Source organism: Daphnia pulex, chromosome 12, assembly GCF_021134715.1.
Source record: "Daphnia pulex isolate KAP4 chromosome 12, ASM2113471v1".
Taxonomy (NCBI): Eukaryota; Metazoa; Arthropoda; class Branchiopoda; order Diplostraca; family Daphniidae; genus Daphnia; species Daphnia pulex.
Genome location: NC_060028.1, coordinates 1,370,291 through 1,389,598, shown reverse-complemented (window position 1 = coordinate 1,389,598; position 19,308 = coordinate 1,370,291). Strand labels below are relative to the sequence as shown.

At 40.9% G+C, this 19,308-nt stretch overlaps 5 protein-coding genes and 1 long non-coding RNA gene across 7 annotated transcripts; 2 read left to right on the top strand and 4 right to left on the bottom strand.

Annotated features, from left to right (window-relative positions):
- The first annotated feature begins 1,465 nt into the window (after nucleotides 1-1,465).
- Nucleotides 1,466-5,794, top strand: LOC124209228 (calcium-activated chloride channel regulator 4A-like). Its single transcript, XM_046607143.1, has 17 exons — nucleotides 1,466-1,964; nucleotides 2,042-2,176; nucleotides 2,250-2,412; nucleotides 2,484-2,643; nucleotides 2,707-2,836; nucleotides 2,909-3,039; nucleotides 3,113-3,221; nucleotides 3,288-3,376; nucleotides 3,457-3,589; nucleotides 3,662-3,795; nucleotides 3,857-4,013; nucleotides 4,076-4,291; nucleotides 4,350-4,476; nucleotides 4,549-4,639; nucleotides 4,707-4,980; nucleotides 5,051-5,195; nucleotides 5,265-5,794. Exons 1-17 carry the CDS (start codon nucleotides 1,797-1,799, stop codon nucleotides 5,693-5,695), a joined length of 2,793 nt encoding a protein of 930 aa, XP_046463099.1. The 5' UTR covers nucleotides 1,466-1,796; the 3' UTR covers nucleotides 5,696-5,794.
- Nucleotides 5,795-6,118: 324 nt separating this feature from the next.
- LOC124209216 (calcium-activated chloride channel regulator 4-like) lies at nucleotides 6,119-10,696 on the top strand. Of its 2 annotated transcripts, none has more exons than XM_046607123.1 (16): nucleotides 6,119-6,445; nucleotides 6,512-6,646; nucleotides 6,744-6,906; nucleotides 6,988-7,277; nucleotides 7,371-7,501; nucleotides 7,615-7,729; nucleotides 7,832-7,920; nucleotides 8,006-8,138; nucleotides 8,219-8,346; nucleotides 8,414-8,789; nucleotides 8,856-8,982; nucleotides 9,065-9,155; nucleotides 9,232-9,446; nucleotides 9,513-9,601; nucleotides 9,672-9,816; nucleotides 9,894-10,696. In XM_046607123.1, exons 1-16 carry the CDS (start codon nucleotides 6,263-6,265, stop codon nucleotides 10,427-10,429), a joined length of 2,946 nt encoding a protein of 981 aa, XP_046463079.1. In that variant the 5' UTR covers nucleotides 6,119-6,262; the 3' UTR covers nucleotides 10,430-10,696. The 2 variants fall into 2 exon arrangements, with proteins under 2 accessions (XP_046463079.1, XP_046463080.1); XM_046607124.1 differs by having other exon boundaries at nucleotides 6,310-6,445; nucleotides 6,501-6,646.
- Nucleotides 10,697-10,703: 7 nt separating this feature from the next.
- LOC124209227 lies at nucleotides 10,704-12,424 on the bottom strand. The gene is made up of 2 exons (XR_006880840.1): nucleotides 11,035-12,424; nucleotides 10,704-10,919 (listed from the first exon to the last, which is right to left on the bottom strand). It is a non-coding gene; the product is annotated as an uncharacterized LOC124209227 (long non-coding RNA).
- A 552-nt stretch (nucleotides 12,425-12,976) lies between these two features.
- On the bottom strand, nucleotides 12,977-13,841 carry LOC124209221 (endocuticle structural glycoprotein SgAbd-3-like). The gene is made up of 3 exons (XM_046607134.1): nucleotides 13,721-13,841; nucleotides 13,482-13,597; nucleotides 12,977-13,418 (listed from the first exon to the last, which is right to left on the bottom strand). The coding sequence occupies exons 1-3, from the start codon at nucleotides 13,727-13,729 to the stop codon at nucleotides 13,163-13,165; spliced, it is 381 nt and encodes a 126-aa protein (XP_046463090.1). The 5' UTR covers nucleotides 13,730-13,841; the 3' UTR covers nucleotides 12,977-13,162.
- A 457-nt stretch (nucleotides 13,842-14,298) lies between these two features.
- LOC124209225 (keratin-associated protein 19-2-like) lies at nucleotides 14,299-14,967 on the bottom strand. Its single transcript, XM_046607140.1, has 3 exons — nucleotides 14,833-14,967; nucleotides 14,615-14,756; nucleotides 14,299-14,546 (listed from the first exon to the last, which is right to left on the bottom strand). Exons 1-3 carry the CDS (start codon nucleotides 14,851-14,853, stop codon nucleotides 14,476-14,478), a joined length of 234 nt encoding a protein of 77 aa, XP_046463096.1. The 5' UTR covers nucleotides 14,854-14,967; the 3' UTR covers nucleotides 14,299-14,475.
- Nucleotides 14,968-18,396: 3,429 nt separating this feature from the next.
- Nucleotides 18,397-19,076, bottom strand: LOC124209224 (keratin-associated protein 19-2-like). Its single transcript, XM_046607139.1, has 3 exons — nucleotides 18,965-19,076; nucleotides 18,658-18,877; nucleotides 18,397-18,586 (listed from the first exon to the last, which is right to left on the bottom strand). The coding sequence occupies exons 1-3, from the start codon at nucleotides 18,980-18,982 to the stop codon at nucleotides 18,552-18,554; spliced, it is 273 nt and encodes a 90-aa protein (XP_046463095.1). The 5' UTR covers nucleotides 18,983-19,076; the 3' UTR covers nucleotides 18,397-18,551.
- Nucleotides 19,077-19,308: the final 232 nt, after the last annotated feature.

Below are 19,308 nucleotides of genomic sequence, written 5' to 3'. Positions count from 1 at the left end.
AATAGAGAAAAAAAAGATTAGCAAACACATTATGTTATGGCCATGGTTCATGCACATGGGGACATGTATATACGGACTACTGTGGTCATAACAGCACATCAGTAGAGTCGTAATCATGTCTTGCGCTAATCGAGGAACTAACTTCCCGCCTCTCAGTCTACGGACCAAAAAGGGAGTTCACATTTTTTTTTCGTTTTTTTCGTTTAGTCAAATTAGTTTAGATGAAAAGAATTTGGGAATTGAAAATAACTGTCGAAATCCAGTGTTTAGATTTAATTCCTTTTTCACTCACACTACACACACCAGGGAATATCTATAAATGCACCAATCAACAAAAAAAAGTAAAAAACAGCTATAGTAGTACTTTTCAATTTTTAAATAACAATTACAAAAAAATCCTTTAGAAATATTCGCTTAAAGGATAATATGTTAGATATTTAATAGACGTTTAAAAAAAAATGAGTAATGGAGGGGACAAGGTAGGTATAACGGATAAGGCGTCGCTTGATGCTCAATACATCTTGAGACACGAGTTCGACTCCCCAGGTGGATAGAATCACCCTCTCCGATTGCCGTCAGATGGCGTTTGCCCGCACATCCAGTGGTGAGAAATAGCTTCAATGAACCACCATGGGCAACCAACGTGTGTCATTATGCTATGTTTGCATGATTAGAGAAAAAAATAGATTAGCAAACCATTAAGGTGCCTATGGCCATGGATCATGCACATGGGGACATGTATATACGTACTACTGTGTTATTAGAGCACATCAGTAGAGTCGTAATCATGTCTTGCGCTAATCGAGGCACTAACTTCCCGCCTCTCGGTCTACGGACCAAAAAAGGGAGTTCACATTTTTTTTCCCCACCCAATCGGGCAGTTTCCGTTTCCGCGTTTATCATTGAGCGACGTCCCACTACAACTTATTCATTAAAAATATTAAAAGTAAATTTTTTTTTTTTTTTTTTTTAGATTATAAATCTTCCCTGGGCTGTTTATCAAATATCTAGAAATAATTAATAGCAACTTTTTTTAATAGGGAATTCCGGTTCCGATCGAATTCGATGTAAAACGGAAGTGTAAAGATAATACCTGCTGCATTGTGAAACAATTGATAACAAATTCAAAAACGAAAATCAATATGCACAGCATGTAGATGTCTGTCTGACATAGGTGACTGTTCCCGCCAGCACATCTTCAAATGGATAATTCAGAAATTGAAGTCTGTCGAATACCTAAATCTGAGTTAAGTGTCTCGTCAAGGTGTTCCGGAGGGAAAAGTGACACTTCGTCATAAGAGAGATTAAAAGCCCCCCCCCCTCCTCCCCACTCGTTATAATGTTTGTTATCTATCTCTCAACTTAATATATATTTAAGAGATAGACAGACACATTAGACCGATAAGAACATCCCCCTCCAAAAACACAATAACAGAACTGATAACGAAACGCAGTTGCATTTCAGTTTTTAAAAAGGTGGGCAACGGAGTGAAGAATTTCAAAATGCTAATGGAGTGGAAGGAAGTAAACTAAGAACCAAAAATGACAAGTTGGAAAAAACAGATTATACCGTTTATTGAAGTGTCACTTCGAGCGCCGGCGGATGTGAGCGTTTCGTCATCACGACGCTAATCGCAGCGGTGACTCGGGACAAAAGTCTGACGTATAACTAAAAAAGGTATATCGTAGGCGTCCGTCTTGTATATTTTGTGATGACTGCAGTAACTTTGGGATATTGAAGAAGAAGTCGTGCCCGATACGAGTGACATAGTTTCAACGCTCCGGCACACGGGAAAATGAATTGCCGGTTCAATCTCTTCATCGCCTTAGTGTTGGCCCTGTACTTGACCACCGCCAATTCCACCAGTATCTCTATAGCTAATAACGCTTATTCAAATATAGTAGTGGCTATTTCTCCCGACGTGCCCAACACCTGGTCCGAAACCATCCTGAAAAACATTCAAGTAAAATTACCGAATTATCAAATATTTATTCGTTCATCTGAAATTTAAATTTTTATTCATCATTTTCTTGGATGCAGTTGATGATAAGAAGAGCATCGAGTGTCCTGTACCGAGCTACCGAAAAGCGAGCTTACTTCAAAGATGTTCGCATCCTTGTTCCGGAATCTTGGAGCAACATCCGCGCTAATCTCAGCACATGGGAAACATATTCGGTCAGTAATGGCTTGTTTTTATTTTGAATCGAATTTCATTTAATAATTTTAATTTTTAATATTCACCTCTCAGGAGGCTGACGTACGAGTGGCACCACCCAGATCGACTTATGGCAACACGCCCTATACCGTCCAATCGGGCGGATGTGGCCAACCGGGCGAGTACATCCATCTGACGCCGGACTACCTCCGCACGGCGACAGATCCCAATACAACGGCAACTTACGGGCAGCCTGGTAATATAATGCGAGGTTATTTGCATTTGAAAATTAATAATTTTTTGTTATGCAATTATTACGTCATACAGAAAAGGTATTTGTTCACGAGTGGTCTCACCTGCGCTATGGCGTTTTCGACGAGTACGGTTACCAGGGCGACAAGAAATATCCGCTATTCTACAAGGAGCCCAACGATCAAGAAATCCAGGTCAATTTGTGCTCCGACACTCCTCCCATCTTCACTACAAAGTATGTGTTGCTTGAATTATGCAATTTTAAAAAAATAGTTCAATAGTTAATTCAAATTTTTAGGGACATCATTACTCAAGGCCCGTGCAAAATCGATCCGGCCACTGGTGTCTACGACAATAATTGCGCTTACCAACTCTCGCCGGCATTCTTACCGGATTCGTCGCTCATGTCCGTTCACTCTCTCGATTCGGTATTGATGAACAACCCGTTTTTATTTGATGATTGCATTTAAATTTAATCATTTTTTTTTGTTCCGGTTTAGGTGGTGGATTTCTGCAAAGAAGACCAGGCATTGGGCCACGTCTTCGACGCACCGAACAAACACAACGCTATGTGTGGAGGGGCCAGCACTTGGACGGTTATCACTTTGCATCCTGATTTCGCCATGAACAAGTTTGTTATCAACCAGCACTTATTTCATTATTATTTCGAAAATTCACTATAAATCATTTTATTTTGACTGCAGTAATCCGCCAAACGATGTGGTCTTTATAGAACCCAATTTCCAGATCGTCCGGTCAAGCGGCTCACGGTTCGTGCTCGTCTCAGACACTTCGGGCAGCATGAACGATTACGTAAATAATAATTTAGACTCTTTAATAATATGTCCAAAGTGTTCATGGAAGATTTTGATTATACAGAACCGGATCGTCAGATTGTACGAGTCTTCCCGCCGATGGATCAAGTACGACATTTCCGACGGCAGTAAACTTGGCATGGTCCAATTCGCGTAATTAATAATTTTGTGAATTATCAATTTTTCCTTATTGATTTTTTACCGTACTTTTATTGTATTACTAATTTCAATAGTAATAATGCTAGAATCCTTAGCCCGATCGTAGAGATCAACGGTGACGCAAGTCGTGAAGCTCTCATAGCTCGGTTACCCGTTACAGCGGTCGGCGGAACTTGCATTGGGTGTGGCCTGCAAAAAGCATTGGATGTAAGTATTATTACATATATTGTTTTTACGCGCCAAAATTCAAATTTGATCGATTCATCATTTGAACGAAAGCTGCTGAGACCTGGTGGACCAGGTGGGGTTATTCTACTTCTAACCGACGGAGAGGAAACAGATAGGCCGTTCATCAACGATGTCATTTCCGACGTGATTAAATCGGGTGCTCGAGTCGTTTCCATCGCATTCGGGTATATTTTTCTGATTTAATTCAGTCAATTAATTCTAAAATCCTTATGGCGTCTTTTATAGGAGGAAAGCGGAAGACAAAATTGAAGATTTAGCCACAAAAACGAACGGTAAAAGTTACTTCATTGACGACAACGATTCCAGCCAAGGTCTTAACGACGCTTTCATCGGCTCACTCACTTACCAGCCGGCCGTCTCTGCCGATCAGATTGTTGTCCTGGTAAATAATTCCATTTGAGCGCAAATTTCCAGTCGATTGAATTTACCAAAATTTCATTTCAGCTGTTTCAACGGCAGTACCAGAACGTGACTGAGACGATCAATGAAAATTTCTCGGTCGACTCGACAGTCGGTCGCAATTTCATTTTCCGCATTGATTACACGCAAAAGAATTACCTGAGATCGTTCAGCTTGAAATCGCCCAGCGGAACCGTCTACACCCAACTCGTCTACGACGACGTCGCCAAAGTGGCCATGTTCAAACTGGCCGAAGCTGAAGTATGCGTAAAAATATTGTCACAATAAAAACATAACAAATTAATTCATAAATTTCAAGGTGGGAAAATGGTATTTTACTTTGACGGTGACCAGCTCCACCGTTGACGCTGCAGCCGTTCACGTCACTTCTCAGACGAGATCAACAACGACGGCCCCCATCACAACTGAATGTTACGTCCCTGATGGTAATTAAATAATTAATTTAACACCCTACAATCATTTTTGATTGCGTATTAATTGAATGTTTCCCGTCGCAGGAAATACGTCGAATAATACCGACACGAGTCGGGTGAGAATCTTGGCCAAAGTGATGCAAGGCGCCAATCCCGTCGTTCGTGCTAAAGTCAAGTAAATTATTCGCTTTCTATTTTCTTGGCCAGTTTATAATTATAAAAGTATTATTCGGTCATTATAGGGCGCGTGTTGAAATGCCTTCCGGTCCGGCGGAAGTCATCGAACTGTTGGACAATGGAGCGTCGGCCGACACGACGTCCGACGACGGCATCTACTCACGTTACTTTGTGTCAGCCACGACCCAGGGGCGTTACACCGTCGAATGCGAAATTTGGAGCGATGGATCGGCTTACGTCAACGTCGCATCCTTCACCAAATCGAATCCTCGAACGAGATCGACAACATCCAGGATGACCGGCTCGTTCACCCGAATGGCCGACGGTGGTTCTTTCAAGGTTTGGACTAATCAAATTGTTTCAAACAACATTCCCAAAGTTTAGACATTAATTTGTAACGTTACAACAGATGGCGCAATCAGTTTCCAGCAGTGTGGACAATTATCCGCCCTCGAGAATCACCGATTTGTTCGTTGTAGACGTGCAAAATAATCCCGAAACGAACGTCACCATCCAATTTACAGCACCCGGAGAAGATTTAGATTTCGGAACAGGTATTTGGAATAATTCATTTTTTAATCCATTCCGAATTTTATTCAAATTTACTTTTGATTGCCGCTTAGCTTCGAGGTACGAAATTCGTTACTCGCCGGTGTTCAACGACCTCCGCGCAGTTAATTTCGGCTCGAAAACCGACAATTCGACGCTGGTCCAGCAGGAGCACGTCCTGAACGGTTCCCTGCAGCCGCTGGAATCCGGTTCCATGCAAATCATCTCCTTCGTCATGAAGGTGGAGAGTTCCAGCTCGGAGGCCAAGACTTACTACGTCGCCCTGAGAGCGCTGGATCGGAGCGGCCAGGCCGGAACGGCGTCCAACATCGTCTCCGCCCAATTATACCCATCCGGCGACGGCCCGGCGTCGAGCTTGTCGACCAAAGCCATTATCGCCATCGCCGTCGGATCTCTGCTCGGCTGTCTTCTCATTGCCGCCATTGCCTACCTTATCGCTCGGAAAAAATACCTGTCCTACGACGAAGCCAAAACCCGGCCTTAGTTTGTCATTTTTTTTTATTATTTTCTAAATATATATGAACTTTGTGTAATTTATGAATTTATCTTTTTGCAATAAAATTTTGATGGTATTTTTAAAAAATGAAATAAAATCCTTAGTTCTTGATGACCGAACAATATTTATTGAAACAATCTCTTGCACAGCTGATAATATATGAAACCAACCGGTTTAATAACGTTTTAACAAATTAATGCTGACCTAATTTACCTAGGCGCGCGACTTTCATGTCGAAATCATATAGATGCAACTATGTAGGGGCGATCCAATATAATTCTTACACAAATAAAAAGATTGTGGAGTTGGGGACGTAATATATCCAAACAGTGAAATGTAGAGAGAGAGCAGAAGATAATGGGCGCGTCGACCAATTTCAGATTTCGATAAGCGCCTAGCTCGAGATTATACACGTTGCAGCGTTGACTGGCCATCGTCAAATAACTCTACATACATTTGTTTTTTTTACAGCGTGTTTCAACAACGCGAGATAACGTCAAACGCATAGAGAGTCAAACCGCAGTGTTTAGTTCTATACTCGCCCAGTCTGATAAAATGGTTCGATGGACGCTCACGCTTCGGTTTTGGGTCTCGCTGTTGATGATCAGTTCCGGACGATGGATTGGAATGGATGCGAGTCGAGTGACTATGACAGAATCCGGTTACAATAACTTGGTGGTGGCCATCAGTTCGAAAACGCCCGCGAGTCAATCGACAATTATCATCGACAACATCAAGGTATTTCATTCATTCATTAGGTAGTTTTGATTTAAAAAAACAATTTCATTCAAAGACTTGCGTTAGAAAATGATAGCGGATGCTTCTCCGGTGCTCTACGTGGCGACCGAGAATCGAGCTTACTTCCGAAGTGTCCACATTCTAATTCCAGCTGAATGGGAGCACGACGAGGCTAGTCCCAGCACTTGGGAAACGTTCAACGTCCGTAAAACAAAATTACCCCATTTCCGTCATTTCCACCCTAACGTTGATTTGTTTTTTCTTGTTTTGTTACACATTGTCACTGATGGAAATCTAGACGGCTGACGTCATCGTGGACACACCCAATACCATGCGCAAAGATCTGCCCTACACGGAACACAACGGCAAATGCGGCGAAACTGGTCAGAGAATTCACTTCACTCCGGACTACGTGGCCACTCTCTCGGAAGACAAGAACAATATTCAATACGGAGAACCGGGTAAATAATACATCAATGTTTTGACTGAATTTGAATTTGAAATATTTACCTGTTGCTGGTGTCGTAAAAATTTAATAAAAGGCAAAGTCTTCGTTCACGAATGGGCCCACTATCGCTACGGCATTTTCGACGAGTACGGAACAGCCGGCGGAAAGTATCCGCTCTTCTACCGCCAATCGGGCTCTTCCACCATCGAGCCCAACATCTGCGCTAATTACCCGACCATGTTCAGCGAGTGGGACATTAGCACCAACACTCCGACCTGCAAGAAAGATCCGGCCACAAAGCTTTATGACGACAATTGTCGATTTAAGTTGGACCGAGATTTTTTGCCGGAAACTTCGCTGGCTTCCTATCACCAAATTAAATCAGTGAGTATTATATTGATATTTTATAGGCCTATCAATGAATAAGAAATTGAGTTAGTAAAGTGATTCATATTGCCGATTCGTGACAATTTTTAGGTGGTTCATTTTTGCAAGGACGACCAAGCGCATGCGCACAGGATGGACACTCAAAACGAGCACAATGACAAGTGCAACGGGGAAAGCACCTGGACGGTCATCATGCGGAGCCCCGACTTTGCGGATGTAAAGTAAAAACTTGATTACTTAAACTTACAGCACGCAAGAAATAATCGCAGCAAAATGAGACGTGATTAATGGAATTACAATCGACATTGTCCAACTCAATTTTTCGTAAGAGTAGAAAGGATAAAAATACACCAATCAATAACCTGCTGCCGACGGTATTCCGGATCGTCAAAGGAACCGTTGCGCGATTCGTTGTCGTCATGGATGTTTCCGGCAGCATGAAGGAATTCGTAAGTGGCCAGAACATACACTAAAATGAATTGTTATTTGAATTTCAATGGAATTGTTTCCATAATATTTGACAAAACTAACATAATCGAATATACGTTTAGAACCGGATTGGCAAATTGGACGAGTCCGTCCGCGCCTGGATCAAAACTGATTTCCCAAGCGGAAATGAATTGGGAATGGTCCAGTTCAGGTTTGTCTTAAAAATTGAAAACAGGTTACATTTTATTTCGTGAAAATTATAATCGATTGTTTGTTTGTTAATTTTTTTTTTAAAGTTCGAATGCTGAAATTTTAAGTGACCTGCGAATGATTGCAGACGAGAATTCACGCGAAGAAATGATGGCAAAAGTGCCCAAAGAGGTTTTCGTGGCCACTTGCATTGGGTGTGGCCTCCAACTGGCGATGCAGGTGTGTCAAACAAATTATATCATCATCAAAAGCAATCAAGCAATCGCTGCTAATTGATAATCACCATTTTCAATTGGCAGATGCTAAAGGATGGTGGGATCATCGTCTTGGTAACGGACGGCAAAAATTCACCCGGTTATCACGACATTTCTGACGTGAAGAAGGACATCGTCGATGCCAAGATCCGCGTCATCACCATCGCCTATGGGCGAGTGTAAAATGAATTGAAAATTCAATTATAGCCATTTTTATAAATTTTTCGACTGACTCGGCAGGAGTGAGGCGGACAAGAATGTCGAGCATTTGGCTGACGTCACTGGTGGTAAAAGTTATTTCATCAAGGACGATGACAGCAGTGAAACCCTACAACAGGCATTTGTGGGCGCTTCGACCTACCAGTCGACCGTGAAAAACGAGGACTTGATATTCAAATTGTTCGAAAAAGAATTGACGGCCAGTGGTGATCAAACAGATTTGACGGATGAATTCGTTGTCGACGAGACAGTTGGACGAAATTTGAAATTGAGCGTTTTCAACTTGGATGATGAAATGAGTGTCGAATCTGTTGAGCTGACTGGACCTGATGGCGACGTCGTGAACAATTTCGTTTTCGACACGACCACCGCTACACTCACTGTCGAATTGGCGAAGGTAACCAAATACAATTATATCTGAACAATCGTATAGAAATTGAATTAACACGACGATATTTTACAGATCGGTCAGTGGTCCCTGAAAGTGAGCTTGAAAAGTTCCCAGTCTAAACCGGTTCAAGTCACCGTGACGACTCGGTTGCGCCCGGATGTTACAACGCCCATCAAAACTGAATGCGTTATTCCAAGTGGTATAATATTTAATTCTTTAATAATCCTTTTCTTTAGATTTTGGTTTTAAATATTTGTCCCTATATACCTGCCGTTGATTAGGAAGTGATATAAGAGACGCAAATGAGAAGAAGATTATTATTCAGGCCAAGGTTTTGAAAGGAACTCATCCAGTCACGGGAGCATCAGTCAAGTAAATTTGCCTATTTTGTTCTTAAGTTTAACTGTGTCGTTTTCATTTTCTAAACAATATCAAACGCATATTGAAGAGCTTTTGTGGTGAAACCCAACGGTGACACGGCGATCTTTGACTTGCTGGACAACGGCAGCGATGCGGATGGCACGGAAGACGATGGCGTTTATTCCAAATATTTTGCCTATCCCAATCAACAGGGACGGTACTCAGTCAAGTGCCAAGTGAACAGCAATCACAAGTCATTCGAGAATCTGGGCTTTATCGGCTCAGCCAGTCCTCAACTCTTTGGTAATTCATTAATTGCGCATGTACTTATGCTATATTTACAGTAACAAACCAATTTTGTATTCATAGATCCTCAAATTGATGAGACGATCATTGGAGAAGTCGAAAGAATTCCAATGGCAGATTTTACCCGAATCGCTTCCGCTGGCTCGTTTCAGGTTTTTTGTTCTTCTGACTATAAACTCATCCGGAAATGTTAATATTTGATTGATTCATTGCCTGAATTAGGTGGGAATCCCGGTCTCCATTGACGACTCCTACCCACCAGCTAAAGTCACCGATCTGTCGATTATGGTCGTCAAAGACACCGCCGCAAATATTTCAATAGCACTTAAATGGACCGCTCCCGGAGATGATCTCGATTCCGGCACAGGTCTAATTAGATTTATCAATTCAATTCTATCACAAACATTCGCCACTCACATTTGCCCTGGTATTTTATTTGCTCAGTTTCTTACTACGAACTCAAGTATTCCGATGTCGTCACTGATGTCATGAACTCCAACTTTAACAACGAATCCGCCATTCGGGGGAATCGATCCATCATCACGGAAGAGGATCTCGTGGCCGGTTCGCTCCAGCCGAGCGAAGCCGGCGTCCAGCAAACGGCCACATTTCAGCTGACGGACGTCCAGCGGGAGAGACCCTATTACTTGTCTCTGCGGGCCGTGGACAAGGCGGACAAAGCCGGCCAAGTCTCCAACTTGGTCGTTTTCTTCATCCCGGACAAAACGTTGGTAGTTTTAACGAGGAATACCGAAGACGACAGTTGGGAAGAAGCGAATCCAGAGGACGACAGTAATTCGGGAGAAGCGGTTGATCCCGAAATTAACATTCACATCAATTCTAATGAGGCGAGTTATCGTCTAGGTTCGTTATTAATTGCAGCGATCAGTCTGATTTTGATCGTTTGCTTGTGCGTGGCTTTGCTGATGGTCGTCGTCAAACACACGCAGGTGTACCGTTACGACGGCATTCCCGCCTAGTTCAATTCACAAATTGTTTTTCTCCACCGCGGATCTATTTGTCTTTAAATCATCCGTTTACTATTTGATATATAGTTTTTTTTTTTACTTTACACACAATTTCTTTTGGATTAAATATTTTTCACTGAATTTCACATGAAGAAATTATCTTATAGCGAAACTAGTCTTTTCTCTCGTTTGTTTAACAATTTCAAAATTTGTAATTAATAATGCCAATTTTTGTGATGCACCGCGGAGGAGAATAAGTATATAGAGACATTTATAGCACTTTCTATTTGTTGAGTATATCCGTTTATTGTCAATACTGGCAAATGCTTTTGTAATTTTGTTTTTTAAAATATTTAGCTATTTTTAACAAGTGAAATTATTGTATCATTTAATTGGATTTGTGGAGAAAATCCGAGGAACATCAACTTTAGTAGAGAGCCTTCAGTAGCTTGGTAGACACATCGGACTTGTCATCCGCAGCAGTTCCGTAATACCTTGAAACCTTTATTTAATATTTTTATTGAAATGATTATTAATATTTTTTTTTAAATCTGTCAGTCATATTTTTATTGGCACTTTGATTAAGTTGTAAAAAAATTGTCACAGTTTTGATTTACCTGTACCGAGTCCGAGGTCCGCCTTCCGTCCCGTAAATTCCAAGGTAAATTCACGTATCCAGCCGACGTAGTCGACGTAAATTTGTTTTTAATCTCAGTTTCATTAGAAGATGCCATAGACTTAAAAGGCATACCGTACTCTGGCTTGTTATTCCACACAAATAGAAAATTACCAGCCATTGTATTTGTCGACGGATAATTTGGCACTGGGAGAAAAAATCGTTTAGCTCAAGAGGAGATGGTTATTACACAGCGGATGTTTCGACTGGTGTGAACGCAAGTTCTTTTATACCGCAGACTTTTTCTCCTCTCCGTTTCACCACATCGCTGGAGGATATGGAAGTAACCGGAGACAAGCGGTGCGTACAGGAAATTTCGAAAGTCAGCTCATGCAAATGATTAGCTACTAGCTAGCGAGACTGGGCTAGGTATTCCCGTGCTCTGTGAAGGACGAATGAAAGGCTCTGAAGGAAGTTGTACATGTAGGATGAACAAACTGAAATTAGGGCAAAATAACTAGCGCGAAATAATTATTCAGAAACGACCAATTCAAATTTTCTTAATTATAATTGGTAATTGGTTCCATGCAATTAATAACTTATTCGTTCGTACCATATCCGGACCACATTTACATTTCGCGCAGTGAAAATTATTTGAAGTCATTTAAAAATACTTGACGGACTAGATGTGATTTGTATCAAATGAAATTTTAATCTGATTTCTCGGAAAAGAATTTCGGATATTTGAGTAACCTTCCGGTCCCTTTTTTTTGCGGCCGTTTTTGAGTTTGACAAGTGACAACTGGAGAAACCGGTGCATCAGGAAATATAATTACAATCGTATATTTATCATGAAATTTAATTGAAAGACGAACTTTTAAAAATTTCATTCAATAGCAATATAAGGGTATATACCAGAGTTGTTGTAGAGGGATGAGCCCGTGTGTTATAACAGCAACAAGAACCATTTTGTCATTGACCTACAAAGCCGTGCGGACCCTTTCACCTCTTGTTTTCTCCTACATATACTAAAGCGGTACAAGTCGGTACCAGGACTATACGGTTAATTGGTTTAGAAATTTATACTACAATACTACACATGAGTCTCAGCAACGATGGTGTTCTTCTGAAATAAACGGACGAAGGAATTGTGTTGTCAAAGGCCATGGGCCTCGAGCGGTATTACTATACTTCCTCAGATTTTTTATCTTGACAGTTTTACACCGGCAACACAGCTGTTATTTATCCACCATATTTAAACTCGCAATTTTCTCTGGGGTTTTCTGTTGCGCAATATTTGCAGTAAAGGCCTCCACACGAAATGGCGCTCGTAATACCTTCGCCCGTGCCAGCGTTCGCCTGGTACGCTCGGGAACGGTCGGAGTGACAATCACGTGCCTCAATATTAGCAATGTCTTTTATAGCAACTCTTGTCCTTGATTTGATTTCGATAGTTTTTGCCAAAGGGGCCGAAGTTTTTCGTCTCATATTATATCGAGCGTATTATTACGTGTTTTGCTATTATGCATTCAGGTGGGATATTACGCATGCGCCGTCGGCGTGACTTGCAGTTTCTAGGAATCTGTTCTGCTTTATGTTTTGGCAACTTATACGGGGACCTCCAAATTGGGCGAACGGTTGGTGTCATGTAACAGCATAAAATAGATGTTACCCAACATTTCAGGTTTTTCAATATACTGTACCTATTTCTTTTAATCAATTTGTTTAATTGTGTTATGATTGCTTTTCTACATTTCTGTACAGACTTAAACTTCAAAGTTTCCTTTTATACTGAACTTTAGGGATAGGTCGAGGGATAGGGATGAGAGAGAAAGGATGCACAGCACCAGCATAGTAACGGTAAATTATGCAAAAATGATGTAACGTCTCACTTTCAAAAGTCCATCATTTTCAAAAGGACTAAATAAACAGAAACAAACACATTTTTGAAAATACAAATGTTTATTTCGACCGTCATTTGTTCCTTTTTAAAAATTTCGTTCTGTGGTAAAAGCTTGCAAAAAGTATAATTGATATGTAGCTGTCGTTCTTGGCAAATGTAAGAATTCTTGGGCGTTGTCATGGTGCGAAATAATTCCGTGCGAAATAATTCCTAATACTAGTTGAGTTTACAGGACTCCGGCGGCTTTGAGGTCTGCGAGCATCTTGACGACGTGCTCGGGCATGGGTGGAGGAGTGGGCAGGTGGTCGCCGGTGGCCTGGAATCCGTTTTCATCGGCCACCCAATTGACGGTGAGGACGACGCCGTCGGGAGTCGTGAACGAGTAGGAGCCCTTGGACACGGTCCCGATATCCTCCGGTTTGGGACCAACTTGTTTCTGGCTGCCGCTCTCAGACACTTTGGTCCCATCTGCAGACTCGAAACTGATTTTGACACATTTTTTTAAATTATGAAATGACATTAGTATCTTAATAGTATCAACTTACTCGAATGAGTAGCTGCCGTCTGCGTTCATTTCGCTATTGGATGACACAATTTCGATGGGCTTCTTATCTCCTTGAGGTGCGGCGAGGGCCACGGCCAAGAAAGCGAGAGCGACGATCTGCCATTTTTAACGTGAAGTAGCAAAGTGAATTTATTAAATAACATGTATCCCAGAATCAAAATCGAATTAAATTAAATTAAAATCGGTAAAAAAAAAATTTCAAGTTTCAAAATAACTTACGAATTTCATTTTTGAGTTGTTGGTGAGGTTGTACTATACTACACTGCTTAAGACTGTTGAAAGAATTCTGTGAGGATGGTTCGAATGGTGTCTGCCTTTTATATCTGGCATTTGAATGAAAGTGAGTGGGGAGATGATGGAGACCTTCTTCATTGCAAACATTCTCTTCTTCTTCAGCTTGGGGGCTTTGTAGAACTAATCGTATGCAATAAAAGGGAAAGGAAATGTTTGCAAATCTTCCTATATATTTGCTTCATAAATCATATAACCAGCATCATACATAGGCCTATAGTGATGCGAATTAAAGTTGTTGCCATGTTATAAGATTTTTAATTAGTCCCTGTCTGAGCTAATTTATTCGCTTTTTAAAATACGTGATGACTGCCTTCATTTGAAGAGTTCCGCGGTTTCCATATCACTTTTCAGACTTCAAAAAGGGATCAGCTTTAATTCGTTTTCTTGACTTTAAGCGACTTTAAGGTCTAGAAATTTATACTAAATTTTAGCGCTTAAATTTCAGCGCAACAGTGATTGCTCCATTCAACGTAGTACCGTACAGTAATATAAAAACAGATCTTTACGTTTTCTTAATGCTGTTTATTTGGGTAGAAAATCCTAAGCCGACCATTTAGTGCCGAATAAAAACACACAGGCCAAGAGTACATATATGTGAGCTTAGGGACACACCAGATTAAAAGGGTTGAATTATTTCGGTTGCCATCAACTGGATGTGGTCAGCAGGGTCGGCTGCATATTTAATAATAGCCGTAGCCATATTCGTTGTGATAGGCGGGCACGTATCCTTTGGCGTAACCGTATGTTGGAACTATAGCAATAACAATCGTTAGTCTACAAATGATTGAAGATTATGGAGAACTTCCAATCGAATTTTACCGCCATATCCATGACCGTATCCATAACCTTTTCCGTAATGGCCTCCGTAGTAACCTCCATAACCACCGTAGCCGTAGTAAACCTTGGCTTTGGTCGCCACAGTCACAGCCACGAACATCAAAGCGACGATGAGCAAAGTAATCTAAAATGAAAAAAAAATAAAATAAAACATGTAAATGTCAAAATGCAAATTCTTTGAAATAGAAAATGCAATATACTTTGAAGCTAATATTAGCCATGTTTAAAGATTCTGAATAGTCGGGACGATACAAATTTCAAACTCGAAAATGAATGCGGTTGAAGTTGTTGTGACGATCCGGTCTGAACATCCTTCCTTTTATACAGAAACCGTTTCCATTTCCGAAGAGCTGTAGCGCCTTTCGCGGAGAAAGTGAAACTCACGGAAATTTGCCCTCATAAGCCTTGCTATTGGCCTCCATTAGTCCTGAAATATATAGACAACGTTCCATTTATAGAGTCTACCATACTGGAAAAAAATCCAGACCGGGTAAAGCGCTTGTGATTCTTTTCTAAAGCCAATAAAGATGATGTTATACCAAGTTGTATAGAATTATTATGCTGTGCAGAGAGGAGTAAATTAATTGGTTGAACCTTATACCAAGAATTAACTGATGAGGAAAATTTTTAGCATGGATCTAACTCGCTGTCTAAACGTTAACTCGCTTGACAGCTGTTTTCTCTTGCATCACGATTCAGCACCATTCACAGACATTTACCGTCTGGTAGTTGTTTTAGCGCATATCGGTCGTACCTGGTTTTCACTGGTACGGTCGCTCTAGAAAGTATTCGCCGGACGTCCCAGGACTGTAATATTCCCATTGACTAAGTTTCCCATTCATAAAATATGTAGCCTATAATAAGCCATACTATACTACACTCTACTATGTCGCCGATTGTATCGTATTCTCTTTTACGCATTTTCTCATAAACTTGGTTATAACTGCTGGCGTATAGTAAGTTATATTTGCGCAAGAGTTCAACGGAATGCGCGAGTACATAGTACATCATAACCTGAAATTTCGGTCATTAATAATACCATTTTGTCCAACCGTCATGTCCCGGTTTCATTTTGATGTAACTGCTTCGCAATTACGGTGATCTGTTTTATGATTTATAACTTATGGTTTGGGTAACTCGCATGGGTCCTGTTCTAACGGATTTATTGTGATCCAGTAATCAATATAGTTCTGCTTAAATTTTACATTGTGTTTTTACTTGGCGAGTGAATTAGAATGGTACTTTTTTTTAATAAGTGTATTTTTTAGAAAATGCGCTAGCAGACAAAAAGTTACATTCAAGATTACATGTACATACAGTCTGCTCGAGTATAATAATGATGTACAACTAAATAGATTCATCCAGATCCAGATTTGTGCATCCACTACGATAACTGTCCTCTGATCAACGCTGATTAGACGGTGGCTATTCTGTATTATATAATTATATTATACCCGTGTCCTACACTATACATACTATAGAAAAAGAAAATAGATTCAAAAGAAATCAAAGTATTTTAATGAACCCTAAAAGGGAAGGTTTTGGGAATGGTATCTGACTTGAGGTCACGCTCTTACTTCATTGGCTGCCTACTGGGCCTTAATTCGACCGTCTAGTGTTACCGAGTGAACGGCAACCGTCGACTATCGTCAGGGGCTAAGCGTAAGTCTAACGGACACAACTTCAGATTGTGACCAGCATGTCGAGAATACCGGGGTTTAATGGGTTACGATCCTTATGATAGACGTCCTTTATAGCAACAGGCCGTCTAATAGATCGGGAGGTGAGTTTAGAAGTGAGATAGATATATCTTTAATCATCGATTATTATTGACCCGTATATTATTATTGAAGACCGTATATTGATGAAGAGCATTCATAGCATTCAAGACACACAGTTTTATAGACACAATTACAGTGGGAGTATTACACAATTGGGAGGGACAGGGAATCGAACACGGGTCTTTCTGATGCGAAGCGAAGACGATGACCGATGCTCGTTGAGTGCACATCTCGATGTGAATTTAATCGAGTCAGAATGGACGACCTCTAATGGAAGGCAGTGACGCCTATGACCTTGTGCTTGGCCTAGCGTCGGCCCCAATTGACAACATTGAAGAACATGTTCTTCCCGATGTCAGGTCGGCCGGTAAGCAGAATGAAATATGACAATTCCTAGGCCCTCCTAATAACCGTATAGGGTGCATGGACATAGTTTAAGACCTACCGGCCGGCAGGCACGAAGATAAATTTAATATCGTCGATAAGGTCGATAAGGTCCACCTTTTTTTTTTCTCTCATTTTTCTCCCTCTCTGCTTTGAAAATGATCACCAGCCAGTCTAACATCACCGTCGTCATGTCTTAACCACGTTCTTACGCAGCCCCAGTGTTTTACTTGTGCATCCACTATACGATAAGACGTCGTCGATAAGGTCCATCATTTACCAGCCATTTGTTTCCTGATTCCACAACCAACCCTCTCACCCCAACTGCTGTGGAAAAAAAACAAGGTTGGGTTTTTTTTTATTTAGCGCTTCGTCGACTTTTCAGTCGACTGAAATATTTTCCGCTCAGCTTAAAAAACGAAAGGAAAATGGAAAAGTTGATCAACGACTTGTGCGCAGAGTTAATTTTTTTAAAATCCAAATTCCGAATTCTATTTATTTAATACACAATCAAATGTTTATTTTTCGTGGCCAACAGACACGGCCAGCAGGCCAGCAGATGAATCTGTTTCGGGTACGCGTGTGCCGTTTATGGAGAACCCTGCACGTGTTTTTGTTTTTGTTTTACCTGCCGGACCAATCGATGTCGAATTGCCAATGTTTTAACATTGACCTACAAATAGCACCGACCCATTCACTACCAGTGATTTCCCCAAAAGGATTTACCTTGTGCGATCACCTTTACTACAGAACAGGGTGGTTGTAGCCTACTACGTAATATTAAATGTTGGCACATATTATTAATAACAGCCGTGCCTGGTTTTCACTGGTACGGGACTATATACGTGCGCTTGCGTGCGCTCTAGAAATATCCTTCGTACCAGGCACGCAGCTGTATTTCCATAATGTGTCTTACACGTCATTGACTGTAGGTTTCTATTTAAAAGTGTTTTTGTGTTTTTTTTGTTTGTTTTTTGAATGGCTGCTGTAAGTTATTGCCAACAGGAGTCCTGAAAGAAAGTCATGTGGAAATTGTGAGCACTCATTAAAAAATTATTGTTATTTATTTTTTTTCCCCTTTAGGTTACGCGCACTTTACTGTGGAAACAGGGATAAAATATAATTTCAATTAGGCTAGTATCGGTGTATCTATACTTTTAACGATCCGAAGTATTGGCCACAATGTGCATCCCCACCTGATTTGAATTAATGACGTTCCAGTGTTTGGGTCAAAATGACTGACGTTGTGCCTCAAACTGGCCCATCAACAAATCAACCAAGTTCGTACCAAAGAGAAACATTAGGGTTACATATAGCAGCAACGATGCGCGGATGGGTAGACTGGTAGACTCCATAAGAAACTAAACTCAAAGCAACTGCGCTATTTAAAAAAAAATAACGATCGAGATTTTCCGATGGTGAAAAAGCTATGCGTGCTGTCGAGTGTAATGGCAGAGAGAGAAGAGATGTGTGAAATATATAAGAACTTGACATGATTTGCCATATTGAATTTTTTAACGATGGCGACGAAAGCTTTGAAATGTTTCAATCAAGCGCTAGGGTTAGGTGTATGTAAAAGACGTGATAAACTCTTGGGAATATTTTGGAATAATTTTTATTTGTAAAAACGCGCAGAAACTGGCCAAATGTTTACATAAATACATAAAGGCTGTATAGTGCACGTGGAATTATTGCACGTCTTGCGAAAAAATGTTGAATTTTGGTAGAAATTTCATCTTCGGTGATCCGTAGTCTTAATAGCCGTGCCCGTATCCAAAATGGCTGTAACCTGAAATTCAATTTCATACAGTCACTATACACAATTTTTTTTTTAATTATTTGATCAAAATATTTGTATACCTTTATATCCAAAGCCACCATATCCCTTTCCGTAATGAGGACCGTAGAAGCCTCCGTAAAATGGATAGCCATAGCCTCCATGGCCCCCGTAACCATAGCCTCCGTACCCACCGTACCCACCGTGTCCATAGCCCAAGCCATAGCCCCCGTAACCGTGTTTACCCTTGACTTTGGTCGCCACAGCCACAGCCACAAGCAGAGCAACGAGAAGGAGTGTCAACTGTTGAAAATTGAAAATTCTATTAATATCAGACTGAACCTTATTACACAAATGAACAGCACAATTATTTTGATAAAAACTAAATACCTTAAAGTTTGAAGTCATTGTTGATTTCGAAGCGGTATAAGTTTTAAAGCAGGTATAACTTGCTGATGTGGGAGGTCCTGGGGAGTTTGCGACTGTCTGACTAATCCGGTCTGAGGACAGCGTCTTTTATACACGCCGTTTTCATCCTAAAAATGAGAGAAAAACCGGATACGAGTGGAAATTGTTGATGTATACCAAGCACCTTGGTACTGTACTACGTAGAGGCTTCTATGCAGGGCGACCGGAGGGCGACATATGCGCAATGGTGCAGGCCTAAATACTCGAAACCGCAATTCTATTTAGAAATATGCCAACCGAATAAGGACGAGTGAAAGGAAGCTGAA

Bases quoted from the DNA above. Each gene is read 5' to 3' on its own strand.
- LOC124209228 (XM_046607143.1), top strand. From the start codon at position 1,797: ATGAATTGCCGGTTCAATCTCTTCATCGCCTTAGTGTTGGCCCTGTAC. The intron at 4,014-4,075 runs GTAAATAATTCC...ATTTCATTTCAG, and splicing joins CCGATCAGATTGTTGTCCTG to CTGTTTCAACGGCAGTACCA. The intron at 4,292-4,349 runs GTATGCGTAAAA...ATAAATTTCAAG, and splicing joins TCAAACTGGCCGAAGCTGAA to GTGGGAAAATGGTATTTTAC.
- LOC124209221 (XM_046607134.1), bottom strand. The intron at 13,419-13,481 runs GTAAGTTGATAC...TGTCAAAATCAG, and splicing joins GACGGCAGCTACTCATTCGA to TTTCGAGTCTGCAGATGGGA.
- LOC124209224 (XM_046607139.1), bottom strand. The intron at 18,587-18,657 runs GTATACAAATAT...ATTGAATTTCAG, and splicing joins TGGTGGCTTTGGATATAAAG to GTTACAGCCATTTTGGATAC.
- LOC124209225 (XM_046607140.1), bottom strand. From the start codon at position 14,853: ATGGCTAATATTAGCTTCAAA. The intron at 14,757-14,832 runs GTATATTGCATT...TTTTCATTTTAG, and splicing joins TGGCTAATATTAGCTTCAAA to ATTACTTTGCTCATCGTCGC. The intron at 14,547-14,614 runs GTAAAATTCGAT...TTATTGCTATAG, and splicing joins ATACGGTCATGGATATGGCG to TTCCAACATACGGTTACGCC.
- LOC124209216 (XM_046607123.1), top strand. From the start codon at position 6,263: ATGGTTCGATGGACGCTCACGCTTCGGTTTTGGGTCTCGCTGTTGATG. The intron at 9,156-9,231 runs GTAAATTTGCCT...CGCATATTGAAG, and splicing joins GTCACGGGAGCATCAGTCAA to AGCTTTTGTGGTGAAACCCA. The intron at 9,817-9,893 runs GTCTAATTAGAT...TTATTTGCTCAG, and splicing joins TGATCTCGATTCCGGCACAG to TTTCTTACTACGAACTCAAG.